Below are 17,015 nucleotides of genomic sequence, written 5' to 3' on the forward strand. Positions count from 1 at the left end.
TTTCTGAAAGCCTCACATTTCTGAAGATACTAACTGAGAAGCAGGTTAGATCGGGTCATTCACTATCCATTCCCTGAAAAGGTCGGAATTACACTGCAACTCCAGGCTTATGCCCACTGTTTACCCAGGCTTCCAGATTTCTGGAGATTTATAATCATTGCCGGAATATCCGCGGAAACACACACCATTCTCATATTTCGATGCAAACGCTTCTCCCGTGCACTCCTCCCGCAGACTGTCATTGTAGTGATTCGCGCACCAGCACCTTTCACTTTTTTGATTTTCTCTACCAATCTATTATTTTTACCGGTGGAGAAATCCCTTCCTCCACACCAGTTTGAAACGTAAAGTTCTCGCCCTCCATCTGCAGACTTACATGGAGGCATATTATCAAGCACGGCGTTAAAATTATCGCCGCTTTAGAGGCTGAAAACTGCCGCTAAAGCGGCGATAATGGGCTTGATAATATGCCGTAGAGAATTCCCATAGAAGCCCATGTTGACACCAGAGCATGGGCTTCTATGGGAATTCTCCAGCGCATATTACAAGCCCATTATCGCCGCTTTAGCGGCAGTTTTCTGCCGCTAAAGCGGCGATATTCGTAACGCCGTTTCTTGATAATATGCCTCTAAAACCGTTTGGAGTTTTATGTCAGCAAGTTGAGTGGAAATACCACTGGGAAAGTACGTGAATGAATGCACGTGACGTTTCAGATGTACTGGTTCTCGCGACCTCCCAAGGGCCACTCTCGTGCCGCCTCCTCTGGAAACACCCATTCTCCCTCCCTTACCTCTAAATGTATTACGCCTTCGTTACTACACTGCTGAAAGTTAATCCTATTAGCGCATGTGTCGTTGTATAAAAACCATGATGCCGACAGATGCGGGGAGCTGAGGTTCACACGGCTGGTGTACGTTAATCCAATATCTGCATATGATCTGGCCCAAAGTGAGTTGCCCAAGATCACACTGCTTTGGCCAAGAGCTGAAAGCTTGGAGAAGCAGCCTCCGGGTGCCAAATTAGGCAATTTAACGGCGGGAGATAGGAGTTTTTCATTGAAACGTACCATCTGTATTTAGAAAAAAATAAAACAGACATAAACACACGAAAGCTATGTATGGACATGACAACAGAACCAGTTCAGCCGACTGACCATGAGGTAACATGACTGCCACTTGAGCATTTCTTTGGGAGTGGCAGATGTATCACCGGTGTCGCCGTGTCCCTTTTCTTGCTCGGGGGTGCCCTGTGCAGACCCCCGGGTGCAAGCGATGCCGCAGCCACGCGCAGTGTGGTGACTGTACTGTACTCTGGAATGCCATAGAATGTTCTGGCAGACATATAGAAGGACTCGGTTGGCATCTAAAGATGTCCGGATTTTCAATAAACAGTAGTATTTCTACACGGACATTTATCAAGTTATAACAACTATCAAGAAGTAACTGAAGAGTACTCAATCTATTAAAGGGATTCTTTTAAGGACATTCTTCAAAATACATATTGGGTATCATTCTGAGTACCCCAGTAATCTCAATTCGGGTGTAAAAGGGAGCGTGCATTCAAACCACGGAAGCAAGTTACGCACAAGCTTCACACGGACCCAGCTGTTTCCCTGCACAGATAAAGGCAGGTAAAACCTGGCAAAATTTATGAGCAAAATAAAAAAAAATATTTTCACAATTTTTCTAGTTCTAATCTGAAGAGGGAATGCTGTGAATCCCCCATTCTGTCCCCCGGCCAGGCTGCCACCCAGGACGCACTGCTGCAGCTATGGCGTTCACTTACCACAGATGTAACCTCGAACTGCAGTCCAGTTCATGTGACCTCTTCCCATCCCCGGTGAAATGGGGTCAGGTTGGTTTTATATTTTTAGTGTATTTTTGTAAACTATTTTTTTGGGTTACTTGGATTCTGATTTATGAAGTTTTTGCAGCAAAAGTTGAAAATCTACTTTGCGCTTAGCATATATATCTTTGAGTAGATTTCCTCTTTTTCTGGTCTTCTCAAATATTGTATATTTCCATAATTACGCCTCCTCCATTCGTTCCGGTGCAGCCTTCCAACCTAAGTCGGGCGGCAAAGCGCATTTGCACATAAAATCTGCTTTGCCGTCCGACTTAGACGGCATAAAATCTGCTTTTCCCCCCCAAGGAAAATATTTTCCCAGTGGAGAAACACCCACCTCTGACCTCTGAAGAATATGCAATGTTAGGAAAACTTGTCCACCCCGTTTACAGTCGTCAACCTTTTTAGAAAGTAGTTTCAGGCGAGTGCATTAGGTGGAAAACTCCACTGGAAATGTTTCCTAAATGACCACACAACGTAGCTTTTCACTGGCCAACCCTTGACCCACCCCAGAGAACACCTTTGTTCTATGCTCTGACTTGTAAATTATGACTGTGGAAAATCCACCATGCTGGCTTATTTTCTGCCATTGTAAAATTAACAAAATCCAGTTGCATGAATTACAATATGAAATTTAGCTCAACTATGGTGCACAACACAGTTTGTGAACTATACTCTGTAAAAAACCCAATATGCAATTGCATTACAAATATGTATAACAAAATCAGACTTTCTATTTAATATTTCCTGAAATGAGTCATCATCACCATAACAATGAATATGTTAGTAGGAAGAACAGCGTAAGTGAAACACTCAAGGTTTTCAAGGACCTGTTCACACTATGTCTTTTTAAGTTCCGGTGAAATGCAAATCCTATGCTAGTAAGAGTATTTTTATTTATGCTAATGTTATTTTTTTCATGTATTTATTTATTTGGCTACTTTGTGTGCGTTTTATATCCTGCTACCTTGAAGAGTCATACACTCAGCCATGTAAAACTGTGTTGTCTGTATAGTTGGTTACATATGTTGTACATGTTAGGGTAATATGATACTGGTTGTTTGTTTGAGATTGATATGTTGTACGTTTTAGGTTAATATGGTACTGGTTGGTTGTGGTTGTGTGTGAGTTAGATGATCGATATGTTGTACGTGGGAGGTTAATATGGTACTGGTTGGTTGTTGTTGTGTGTGAGATGATCGATATGTTGTACGTGGGAGGTTAAAATGGTACTGGTTGGTTGTTGTTGTGTGTGAGATGATCGATATGTTGTACGTGGGAGGTTAATATGGTACTGGTTGGTTGTTGTTGTGTGTGAGATGATCGATATGTTGTACGTGGGAGGTTAATATGGTACTGGTTGGTTGTTGTGTGTGAGATTGATATGTTGTATGTGGGAGGTTAATATGGTACTGGTTGGTTGTTGTTGTGTGTGAGATCGATATGTTGTACGTGGGAGGTTAATATGGTACTGGTTGGTTGTTGTGTGTGAGATCGATATGTTGTACGTGGGAGGTTAATATGGTGTTGGTTGTTGTTGTGTGTGAAATCGATATGTTGTACGTGGGAGGTTAATATGGTACTGGTTGGTTTCTGGATGTAAATCAAACAATAGGCTGTAACTCTAATGGCAATTGTACTGATGGTCAGGATTGAACTCGTTAGTACTGGGGAGTTTGAGGGGTAACTTTGGGTAATGAGTGGATGATGCATTTATATTGCAACAATTCATCAAGGGAGGTAAGTAGAAGCATTCTGTAGCCTCATTCAGCTTACAGATATATTGCAAAAAAATCAAAAGTAGAGTGGGGCCTATGGGCCTCGAGGGATCTTGATGAAAAATCTGTAGGACCCTCAACAGCCATTTTCCGCCATTGGTATGTGTTTTGCCATCGGCGTAGTCATGGTTGGTAGCATCATCATTGGGTCTTTTTTTGCCTCCACCAGGAGGTGATCCCGAGGGGTTGACTGGTATCTACTCGTAAAATAGTGATTTAAAATTACATCTTATCGTGACATTGATTTAATAAAGGAGATGGTAAGGGTAAGGTTTGAAAACAAAGGTGGATGTGAATATAGGACATGTAATGTATCTTTCACATCATATAACACAATGGTCTACATGTTTCAGCCCACCTGTGCCCTTGCTGGGTCGATGGCTTTCGTCAGGACCAATTTTAAGGGGGAAATAGTCCCCCCCCCCCTTTTTTTTTTATACTCACGTCAGGTGGAACACTGTCCCCTGGAACAGACTAAAATGCCGGTTATATTCATTCCGGCAAATGATAAGGCAAGCTTAAGGGCCTACTTCCACTCTAGCCAAGTTAAAATTGTGCAACATCCATAAAATAGAAAGCTAACAGGGCAAAATATCCCAGTGTTCTAATTTATGCCAGAGCGTCTTCCTATATACCAGGTCAAAAGTTGCACAGAATTCTGCAAAACAGAAAAATAAAGCTCCATTGACTTCTGCGTATTGACTGATAAGGAAACAATGATCTATAGGAACTAGCCAGGTTTGCTGAACCAACCTTCTTCAAAATTGGTTTTACTGATCCTCCTCCAACCACTGACTTCATTTGATTGAGGATGTCACTGTTGTTATATTGTTAGCAATCAATAACTCCAGAAAGTTCGCAGTTCGGTCAGCTGCATAATCCTTAACCTATTTATCATCATGCACCCCACACTCTAAAGATGGTACTCTCCATAGAGATCCCACATTTACTAACCACCAAAAGGCTTTCTAACGCCCCAAAAATGATCACTTCACACCTTTTCTCCCAATTATTCATAAAGTACTCATGTTTTTTTCTTTCTTAATGTACTTGCATAATCCCTTTTCAATCCCCCCAAAATGGAGCTCACATTCCAGAGTGCCACCACAGTTTATCACCTGCTCTACTTCACACAGTTTTGATTGTAAGCAGTGGCGTAACGAAACTTGAGCCCCCCCCCCCCTGCAAAGCACATGGAGGGCCCCCTCCCTCCGCACCGTGGGGGCTGCAGGGTCTTATGTTATTCCACTGGTTGTAATTCAGAGCTTTCTTTAACAAACCAAACCTTTGGTGTTTAATTAACATGTTGCGGGGGCATCAAATGAAGCACCATCCTGGAGATAAAGGATGCAGACCAGTGGTATATTTCATAAGCTGACGAAAATACAGCTTTGCGTTGACAATCCGTTTAAAACCGATGCACTGCAAGATGACACTTACCTAATCTAGTACACATTCTCTAAGTGTAGCCTATTGCTAGCGCAACGACCCCGGCGTGGGACGCCTTAACTGAAAATGTTACTGGTCAAAGATCACCACCATCAATCTTATTCACTTTAAAATCAATAAAGACCATAAACTGAAATATAGATCCATATACATAATCTATAGGGGCTATTTAAGAGTACATTGCTCTGGTCTGTCAGTGGGGAAGCGCCCATTAAGTCAGACCAAGCCCAGACTGGTTAGGGCATTCCAGAAATTGACGAGACCACATCTTATTTCTGTATGGGAAGAGAACTCCTGATACTTTTTATACCCATAGCAGAGGGGGAAATAGTTTTTCACTAACAGGGATTACGTTTCAAGACATCACATTTTAAAAGGAGAGACACATTGTTATCCTTTTGGCACATATGTGTATCTAGATCCTGTGTCGTTTTTGAGCGTAGGTAATTTCATTCTGGACTGAGATGGGACTTGTCATTCTGGACTGGATATAGCAGACAAACCTGTGTGACGTGTTTTAAGTTACTTGTTTATGTAGGAGGAGTGCCACGTGCCACTCGGATGCCATTTTGAGAGCTGAAGTACATTTCACCTTTGGGATGTATTTGCATTTTATTGATTTGTAAACAAGCAAGAATGCCAGGTCAAGTCAATGTTCAATATGCACATGCAACAAAATACATATTCAATAAATAAGCAATGACATTAAAAACATAAAAGAACAGTAGCACTTATATCAGATACAGAGGTTCAACATGAAATCCATGTGAAGTGCTGGAGTTGGAACACTAAGTCTATGTCTTGTGCTTGACGGCAGTAAACTTCCCCTGTGTGATGTGTTTGCTTCTCTCTTATTTGCCTCTTTCTCTCCAGGTCCCTAGCATGGTGGAGAAGGTAAAACACCCCATGGCAGGAGTGGGTGTACCAGCGGTGGACGAAGTGCCCTGCAAAGCCAGTGCCAGCTCCGACCTTGCCCCTGCCCACCTCAGCAGGGGTCACCCAGAGGGCAGCCTGCACCCAGGGCCAGGCACCAAGGCGCCAGGCACAGACAGCGTGGGCAGGCCTGCCGCGGCCAACGCCGCCCGCGAGAGGAGCCGGGTGCAGACCTTACGTCACGCCTTCCTCGAGCTGCAGCGAACCCTGCCCTCTGTGCCCCCGGACACCAAGCTCTCCAAGCTAGACGTCCTCATCCTGGCAACCACCTACATCGCCCACCTCACCCGCAGCCTTCAGGAGGATGCTGGCACCGAAGGAGGGGAGAAGGCCGAGGGCCAGCCTGGCCAAGGGGGCAGCGGCCTGCTGCAGGGAGCCCTCCAGGGAGACGGCTACCTGCACCCGGTTAAGGTATGCAATGAGCTAGCCTTTATCTTTGATTCCTCTCTATGCTACCTTTGTGTTTTTAAAATATCTTTATTTGCATTGTTGTCGTGAACAGTTACATTTGACTTATGAGCAGGACCTAGTTTACATCGAATTAGATCACTCAGCATATATACGAAGTTACAACATAACTTTCTCAAATTTTTCTGTATTTGATATATCATTAATCAAACAAAATGGTTGAGTATAATATAGTGTTTGTTTTTTTACTGAATCAACCGGAACCTCATGGGCAGTGAGAAGGGATCTTGTGTGGAACATGGATAATGCCACAGATTGGTTGGAATAGCTGCAGGTCAGTGGCGGCTGGTTACATTTGAAAGTGGTGCGTGTAAAATTATTGGCATACTGCACCGTGCCGAGTGAGCGCAGCGAGCAAACCCGAACAACCTTCTGGGGGTTTGTGGGGGTTCTCCCCCTGAGAAAATTTTGAAAAAAAGAATGTCTAAATGGTGGATTTGCAAGCAAATTTGAGGAAGCAGGAAGGTTAATAGAGCAATACGAGCACTTAGAATATCTGCCCCCATCCATGACTTTCTGAACCATGACAGCTTGTTTCAAATCTGCCTGCACCCACCGCATGGCTGTGCCGCGAACTGTTGCATCATAACTGCCTGTGCCGGCACCCACTGCATGCTACACCACAGCTGCCTGCACCATTAGCCTCTTGCGCCACATCCCACAGATCTACACAAAGTCTGCTTCTATGCACATATCAATTCCAACTAGATTTAGACCATGCCTGCACCGGAACGTCTCTGCTGTCCTGCCCGGCTTTAATATCCTACGGCATATTCTGTGTATGTTTTTGAAAGTGATGGTGTTTCTAGAAAATGGACCGAATTGTGAGCGTCGGGTCGGGTCGTTTATGGTGGACTACATATAAACCAGGCACACTAGTCACGGTTCACTCATGAACATAAAAAGAGATTCGCCATAGCACAGATTACACTTAGATGGCAGAGTAGCAGCAACGCCTCACTCAACATTGTCCACACCACATAAAAACGCTATCACATATGAAGTATCCATGCCATGTAAACACTGTCTCCGCTCCTCAGAAGAGCCGGCGCCGCACAAGTGCGCCCTTATAGAAGAATTCTCTACACCATGCACTCGTTCATTGTACAGTATAAGAACTCCCTATGCATACAGGCATTCTCCTTGCCACATAACAATTCCCCATAGATACAATATTCTTCATACCACGTAAGAACTTCCTATACCTGTAAGCATTTTCCTTGCCATATAATAACCACCTCTACAGAACTACAAGCATTCCCCATGCCACATAACCACTCCCTGTACATACTTGTATTCTCCATCTTGTTAGAACGTCCTATACATACAAGCAACTTCCATGCCATTGCCATATAAGCACTGTCTATACATTCACACACTCTGCATGTCAAATAAGAACTCTCATGCCAGGTATAAACCGCCCATGGTATTTAAAAACTATCCAGACAGTATATGGACTTTTCCCGCCTTATATGAGCTCTTCTCTTCATGTATGAACTGACAATACTTAAGAATTGTCCCACCGCGTAACAATTGTCCTGGCCATAGAAATATTCTAGCAGCCATCTAAGACTTGTCACCACAATGTATGAACTGTGCGTACAATTGGTCCATGTTATATACATACACATGGCTACAATATAGAGTTCTGTCCAGCAAGGACTATTGATTTTGTAAAAAGAACAGTTGATGGACAGAATGGAGAACAATGTCATACATTCACCCAAGTACAGAGATCTGGGCCTAAATCCATAATATTTTTGCTCACCATGCCATTCCAGTTTGAACCCAGCCATATGCAAATCAGTCTTGACCCTGTGTCGCATGGGAACAGTCCATCCCAAACTGCCAAGCCAGGTCCTCCCTGGACTGGAACCAAGCATCCTAGGACCGGTTTCGGGGTTTCACCCCTCATCTGCCAGGATAGCTCAACTCCGGTGGCATGGAGAGCACGGGACCCACGTCTGGGCATACCCGTCCCACCCGGGGTGACAAAGGCAAAAAGAACAATTGATGGACAGAATGCAGAACAATGTCATACATTTACCCCAGTACAGAGATCTGGGCCTAAATCCATAATTTTTTTGCTCACCATGCCATGTCAGTGAGGACCTGGCTTGGCAGTTCGGGCTGAACTGTTCCCATGAGGCACAGGGTCAAGACTGATTTGCATTTGGTCAGGTCTAAACTGGGGTGGCATGGTGAGCAAAAGAATGATGGATTTAACCCAGATCTCTTGACTGGGGGTGAATGTTTTGATTTGTTCTGCATTCCGTCCATCAATTGTGTGTCTTTTGCTTTCTCGCCCTAAGTGCGCCAAGTATGCCCAGACGTGGGTCCTGGGCTCACTGTGACACTGGAATCAAGCTATCCTGGCTGAAGAAGGGTGAAACCCCAAAACCAGTCCTAGGTTGCTTGTTTCCGGTCCAGTGAGGACCTGGCTTGGCAGTTCGGGCTGAATTGTTCCCATGAGGCACAGGGTCAAGACTGATTTGCATTTGGCCAGGTCTAAACTGGGGTGGCATGGTGAGCAAAAGAATAATGGATTTAACCCAGATCTCTTGACTGGGGGTGAATGTTTTGATTTGTTCTGCAATCCGTCTATCAATTTTGTGTCTTTTAGTATTGATTTTGTAGTAAATAATGAATATTGCAATGTCTCAATCATTCCTGTTATGTTCACCCTGTGTTAGACTAAGTTTAAAGTATGCATATACAAGAGTAATATGCCACACGAAATAAATACAGAAACACAGCATCCTGGACATAGCTAACGCTCTTAGGGATTGTTAGATTAAGTGTAAGATTATGCAAAACATTTCAAACATAAAGAGGAATTAAATCACTGGCATGGAATACCTTACCTTAAAATACAGCAATTGCCAGGGTTCAATGGACCCCGGTGCCACTGCACCTGCTGCACCATTGGTATCTAAACTCCTAGAGTTATGATAACTGGTACATCCCTGGTAAACAGTCAGCTGCCACACATGTATGAATGCACGCTTCACGCCCCACACATTGCCACTCTAACAGAACCCTCCACACACACCTCATAGCTACATATAGAAAAACACACCTTCAGATAGACATATAGGGTACATTTAAACTAGTTGTTATGATATACTTCACTTGGTGGTACACATAAATGCACTTAGATGCCGACAAACTTTCGGCCGGCTGCTGATTTGTAAATTCCAAACCAGAAACAGCGATACATGCATACATAAACATAGAGCCGGCCACACACGTCAGCACTACGAGCAAACACCCACGGCTCCACGTCCGGAAAAATGCATCAAATGCCATTAAAAACATGCAAAATGTGCATATCTAATGCCATCCCGCATTAGAAGGTACTTTGGAGTGGAAACAGCGGCCTGGCCGAGATATGGGGAGGGGGGAAGCTCACATAATCCACATGTTCTGGGACTGCCCCCTACTGCAGACCTTCTGGGGAGACATACGGCAGATAGTGGGCGACCTGATAGATAAAGAGCTGCCGCAGACACCAGAACACTTCCTGTTAGGATGGTTTCCGCACACAGCCAGGAACAAAGTGACGGGGAAGTTTCAGAACCTTGCTTACATCCTAGCCAAAAGGGAGATAGCTAGAAACTGGAAAACCTGAGAGGCCGCAGATCGCCACTTGGAGAGGAGAACTGGAAAAGTGGGCGGGCGCAGAAAGTAGGCTACTACTTAGAGAAGCCAGCCGAGGGATTGGTAAGATGGACAGGGCCAAAGCATGGGGAACTTTGGTAGATGAACTAATAGCATCTGGACGGGAGGATGTGGAAGAGCTGGGCTCCCCTAGGGCAGACAACTCGGCCCTAGACAATGGACTGGGAGGACACCAAACTTAACACATCTGAACTAGGCCAACACCACACACGGCCGATGGGCTCCACATGTACGGGCAGCTACTGACACACTGCCCTCACATTTTGTTTGTTCAATTGCAACCCAAGGAAGGTTGGGGGTAGGGGGGAACTGTTTTCCTGTTTTACTTATTGAGAAGACTGATTGTACTAATTCATGACGATCAACAGCTCACTTGTCGAGTACGTAATGGACTTATTCAACATCAAGAAATGTCTGTGATACTAAGAATTAAATGCCAATAAAATATGGTTAAAAAAAAACAAAACATGCAAAATGTAACACTCAAAGTACCCCTGATTACCACAGGAACGCCTAAAACAACGTGCACACTCCCGAAAACAGCACTGCACTATCCACAGGACACACTGAGCATCATTACACATACTCATTCACGCACCCCTACAATACACAATCACACGCACCTCAACGTACACAGTTAAACTGTGGAGGTTTTGCTGTCTTTTGAAATCAGATATATTTAGTGCTTTCACATTTCAGAGGCAGGACCCGCCAAATACACAAGATATAAGCAAAAGGACTGCGCGCACCTACCAAAACTGACCAGAGGCACAAAAGTCTCGAGGACAGCATCTATGTACGCCTGATCTTTAGGGCTCATACAGGGGGGTACCCAGCCTAAAGCACACCACACCTACAGGGCACACTAAAGCATTAACTGACTCTACCTCTTCAACACCCCGGCCATAGCACTCTCCAGCTTCAGTTCCAGTCCGAGGGCAATCTCAGCTCTAGCGTTCCATCACCATGCGCCCTTGTGCAAATCTCGGTTCCAGCGCTCAGCTCAGCCCATCAGTATACCAAAGGATGAACACTCTATAATTGCACATTAAAAAGCTAGCACTCTTTTCACTAATTCACACCAGATTCTGACAGCCTGCCCCTTGGTATGTCCTGGGCTTGTACCCCCATCCTGGGTGCGCATCTCTTGAGCATTCCGCCTCTAGCGCACCTTTGGCCCTTGCACTGCTCCCCTCTCCAAGGGGTACACCTTGTCCTCAAATACGTCTACGAGGGTACCATAGGCTCCCGTACCTTAGTCCTCTCTGCACCCAAGGATATACCACCTGCCCCTTAGTGCACCGGTGCCTATTACTCTGAGCCGCCCTTTGTACGCTCGGATCTAGTACCATGTCTCTAGGCGCCCCAAAATCTTTAACACCTATCCTGACCCCAAAACGTAACACATTAGCCTTTAGTGCGGCGCGGCCTTCTTCGTGTACGTCGATGAACTACAAGGTTTAGCAATATACTTCTAGGCAGTTGCAGCTCGCAATACTGGGGGGGCGGGGTCACGCAGGGGTGGGGGAAGCGTTTAAAATTAAAATAAAAAGAAAACTAACTTACCTGACAGGGTTCGTGCCGCCTCTGCGACTGCTCCTGGGCCGGGGTCCCACGTTGGCACTTACAGGAACAGCTACGTCACAACCCCTCTCTGCCAATACTGACACTGCTCCAGCAGAGCCAGGATTGGCTTAGCAGGGATACTCGCCACCCGCCTGCTCATTAGGAGACCGAGGGTTGCCTCGCTCTCCTAATGCGCAGCCGCCAGCCAGACTCAACACTAGTGCGCATGACTGGGCTGGTCGGAAAAATATTCCGACCTAAACCCAGCATACGCACTTGTGCTGCTGCCTGCTGTGCGCTCTGCGCCACCCCCTGGCCAGATTCTGAAGGTGGTGGGTGGTCCGGCATCATGCTGACTGACATGCATTGTCAGTTTACTTCAGTCATAGCCGCCGAGGGAGCTGCGGGCATGGGCGGCTTGTGGGTCAACGTCCCTGCGCCCTAATGGAAGCACCGCCACTGCTTGGAGGTGGACGGGTGGGTACAGGGGGAAGCTGTAGGGTTGGGACTCAGATGATCTAACAATCCGGGCTCAGCGTATTGTAGCGGGTATAGCACAGTGTCATCACCAGGTTCTGCTTCCCTACGGGGACACAGTGTTATCACTGAGTTCTGCTTCAAGGCTGTCCCATTTTTCGTCCCAATCCCTAGTGATCAGGCGTTTTTGGAGTCCACCAGCCTTTTCCCTGTACAGAGCTGTGCTCCCAGTGTATGGTGACATGTGGTATCCAGGTGTGGGATTGCCACTTGCCATTCTAGCGTGATTGCCCTTTTAGTTGTAACTTTTGGGAGATTCAGGCCCAATAGCTCTGTAGGAGATGGCGATGAGGAGCGCACTCTGCTTCCTCAAGTGAGACTCCCAAATATGTTTACAGTTTAAAATATCAGGAGCTTCACAAAATATTATAGCAGGCGAGGTAGCTTTACCATTTTAGAGATGGCAATGCACCCCATGATGCAGGAACGTAGCATCCTCCAGAAGGTCACCTGGGATCTGAGAGAAGCCTTTACTTTACCAAGTTCGTCTTCAAATAGATCCAATCAAAAATGATATACCGGTTTACCAAGATATCTAAAGGAGTGACGCTCCAATTTGATCAAACCTCCGCCCAGGTGTTTGGGGAAGAGGGGCGTGTTTGGACCCAGGGAGAATAGACGTGATTTAGGACAGTTAAGGTTAGACCAGAAGCCATTCCGAGCTCCTCAAGAGCACTGGCAATTCCAGCATTGTTGTGCCTGATGTCTTTAAGGAAAAGCATGGCATCGTCTGCGTATAGTGATATTACATTTGTTGTGCCAAACATGGGAATTCCACAAGCGACTCTATGGCCAGCGCAAATAGAAGGGGAGAGAGGGCCCCCTGCTTAGTTCCCCCTACCGACCGTAAAAGGGTCTGAAATGGATTTGCCCAGACGGACCCTTGTGTTTATTAATCACATGGTCCATGTCCCAGAGCCACATCCAGTCAGGTCCTGATATAGGTATTGCCACGATAGGTTGTGGAAGTCGTTCTCCAGGTCCAAGACAAGGGATGCGTTGTGCTGCCGAATGGGCTGTGACACTTTCATGAGGTGGGAAAGCCCTCTAACATTGAGGGATGTACTGCACCTTGGGATAAATCCATTTTGGTCCGAATGGATTAAATGTGGAAGGATCAGATGGATTTGGCTCACTAAAACTTTACTGAGGATTTTATAATCAATATTTAGGATGGAAATTGGTCTGTTAGTGTCAAGGTCGGCAGGGGGAAACAATATCTTCCTCTCTACCTCTCTTGTACCCTCTCTCTCTCCACATTCCCGTTCATTTCTGCTCCTTCTGCATCCCATTTATTTATACACCTCTTGCTCTGTTACCAAAATCCAGAATAAGCAACAAATATGCAAATAATCTCTCCTAAGATCCTTTTATATTTTCCTTCTTCTCAGATGGTTAACATGCACACATTCCTAAAACTCGCCTGTATTCTTCTATTTGTTGGTTTGATACTCTCCTTTCTAAACTGCCAACTCTCCCTCAAGCCTGCCCCTCCCCACGCTCCATCAGACACGTGGCTTGGGTTTTTAACTAAAACGGCCTAATGTTGTAGGCCCTGAGGATCAGGTCGCCTTGCGCTCGCGCCTGCGCTGTTCACAATGGCCAAAAAGGCGCGTGAGCGGGTACAAGCTGACCCATTCCTGCGCGACCCGCAGCATTTTGCTGCTCATGGAGCTGCAGGTCTGTTGTCACCAGCTCCCATGTCCTGTTCTCAAGGAGGTACAAGGTGTTGGAGTGAGATCAAGCCGCCCTGATCCTCCATGATCCATAGCAATGCAGGTCATAGAGGACTGGGTCAGCTGCACCCTCCCCTGCGTCCCGCTCAGTTAGGAGCGGGCACAGGAGAGGAGGGAATCACTGGGCACCTCACGAAGGAGCACAATAACCAACAGATCACCAGCTCTTCTTTTTCTTTTTTTCCACATTTTTTGATAGCCCTCCTAGCTCTTGGGGAAGGCAAGGGGAGATAACAATAGCTCCTCACTCTTGAATAAGGTTAAGGAGGCGGGGGTTCAAGGACAATTCCTCCTTTCCCTGCATTTCACCAGTGTTAGGGGAGTAGGGAGTAAATGTCTTCATGATCACGTCTGGACAAGATGAGAGGAGGTTTAAAGAGGAAAGGGCGACAAGCATCTCGCAAAGTTTTTGTGAACCCCCCTCACGCTTTAGTAAGGCAGCAGGGTGTTGTTTCACCCTGACCCTTTGTGAGGAAGACCTTCATTTTGTCCACATTTAGTCTTATTGATTTACTGCTCGTCCACGAAATGCTGGAGGAGAAATAAAGGTAAAAGCTGACCGTGGAATTCTTAGGGGGGTCACTTAGCGGATCAGAATCGGCGTGTTGTTCATTTTGGAATATCAATGAGAAGTCGAACAACCTAACAAGATTGGCTAGGGGGACGACACTGATATTAGAAAGGGTAGGACTGAGGGAAGAACCTTGTGGCTCGCCACGGTAAAGAGTTTTAAAATCAAATGAAAAATGCGAACGCGGGCAGCCTGCAATCGATGCTAGATGTAAAACTTACTCCGGATGCCTACACTGTAGGAGAAGATTGTGGACAACCATATAAAAGGCAGCAGAAAGGTTTAGGAGGATCAGGTCAACACAGAAGCAGCCTGGTGGATGAACGTCTGAGTGGATTCAGTGCTATGCAGAGAGCAAAATCCAAAATGTGTCAGATCCAGTGTGGTGGGCCCACTGCATGCAATGTATTGAAGAGCACGCAGGGAGGGGAGGCTGCCCGGGACCTGCGTCGAGCGACTATAGTCATGATCCATACGAAGGGGAAGCCATGAGAGGCCAGCGCCTCATATTGGTCAATCTTGCTCCTAAATTTGGAAACAGAAATATTGGCTAAAGTCTTGGCTAACCGCCTGATGCAGGTGGTCGATTCATTGGTGACCCCTGATAAATAGGGCTTTATGCCCTACAGAGCGACACAACACAACCTGCGCAGACTGGCCATATGCCTGCTATGATGCAACCAGGTCAGAGAGCCGGCTATCCAACTTGCGTTAGATGCCGAAAAGGCCTTTGATTCGGTGGTGAGCACTACTGCACAAAATAGGAATAGGTCCAAAGTTCCTGGCCTGGGTGAAACTGCAATACAAAGATCCAATTGCAAGTGCCAGGGTGAACAAGGCCTTCTCCAGGGAATTTTCACTCGGCAGGGGCATCTGACAGGGATGCCCACTATCCCCACTTGCCATATAGCGCCTGGCCTGCTGGCTATGAAAGGATGCCCTGGTACATGGCTTACACTGGGATGGGGAGTGGGAGGATGTGGTCTTTCTGTATGTAGATGACGTCCTTCTATAACTGGCCGACCCAGAACACTCTGTCCAGGGTACTGAAGATACTAGGAGTGATTGGCTCCTATTTGCATCAATTGGCAAAAGTCAATTGCATTCTTACTGATAGTGGGCGACACACTGAGGAGATGGAAATATCCCCCAAGGTGGGAACCTACAGAGTTCCGATATCTGGGAATGTTTATGACGAAGGACCACAAACGATTCCTCCTGAAAACCTAGATACGAATCTGGACTCCTCCAGTCAACAGGCTTGTTGGAGCATGTTCCCAATCTCTCTGATGGGCATAGCAGCCCTCTATAGAATGATCTACCTACCCAAGGTCTTTTATGTGCTACAAAATACCCTGTTTGAGGTCCCTGACAGCTTCTTCTGGGTGGTGGCAGATGTGACATGTACCCTGCTGTGGGAGGGTGGGGCACCAAGGACTGCCATGACCACCCTCACGAGAAAGCCCTTAGAGGGCAAAATTGTCCCCCAGACTTGAATCTATATTACTGGCTGACACAATTACAGGTTATCAGTGATTGGGTCTTCTCCACCCAACAGGAGCCCTTGGTGTTGGCTAACAGACATGCAATGGACGGGGAGTAATACATGCCCTAGAAATACGACATGCGGGGATGACACCCTGCCGATTCTAACAGCGGTGGTAGTCAAGATTTGGTACAAAGTGACACAGACCTTGGGCTGGGAGGGAAAACTCATGATGGAGACCCCATTGGGGAACTCCAAGCTGCTACAGGGGCTGTGCACTATAGAGGGCTAAAGAAAATGGGATCAGCTGGGCATATCGAAAGAGGGACATGTCTGGGGAGGAACGGAGATGAAACCATTCTCCGAATTACAAGAGCAATATGAGCTGACAGGGCGCCAATATTGTAGATATCAGCAACTTAGCCACCTCCTGCAACTCCACAGGTAATTGCTTCAGGAGGCCCTCAACAAAACACAACTGGAGTACAGAGTCAGGGCTCCCCTGGCCAGTCCTGCTGCATCTTGAATGTATTCCTCCTTCTTACATAACAGCCTGTCTCCTTTGGACAGACTCAGAGACAAACGAGAACAAAACCTGAGCAGGATAGAGGATGACGACTGGCAGGCGGCATATCGATACCCTCAGGAAGTGGCCATCAGAGCAGGTTAGTTCCACTGAAGACACGCCATAGAACATATTATAGAAGAGCCAGACTGTTTTGCATGGGAAATATCGACTCAGATATCTGCTTAAGGTGGTGCAGACATAGGAGCCCCCTGGTCCACACTCTGGGGATGCCCCAAGTTTCAGGGCTACTGGAGGAAAATAGGCCATCGGCTGTTGGCAGTCTTAGAGGTCATATTGGAACTCACCCCACAGCTGATTACCCTGGGTATTTGGGGGGAACAGACACTGAATCGCTACACACTCCTGTTCTGTAATGTGGCTCTCATGGTGACCAGAC

General features: G+C 46.3%; 1 protein-coding gene across 1 annotated transcript in view; it reads left to right on the forward strand.

Moving 5' to 3' along the window:
- TCF24 (transcription factor 24) overlaps positions 1 to 17,015 on the forward strand; it is a 65,739-nt gene that overhangs the window by 13,154 nt on the left and 35,570 nt on the right. Inside the window, exon 2 of the mRNA XM_085604112.1 lies at positions 5,946 to 6,416. Within this exon, the coding sequence (XP_085460238.1) occupies positions 5,955 to 6,416 (462 nt within the window). The 5' untranslated portion in view covers positions 5,946 to 5,954. The remainder of the gene's footprint in view (positions 1 to 5,945; positions 6,417 to 17,015) is intronic.

The sequence above is a fragment of the Triturus cristatus genome, chromosome 5_1 (genome assembly GCF_964204655.1).
Source record: "Triturus cristatus chromosome 5_1, aTriCri1.1, whole genome shotgun sequence".
Taxonomy (NCBI): Eukaryota; Metazoa; Chordata; class Amphibia; order Caudata; family Salamandridae; genus Triturus; species Triturus cristatus.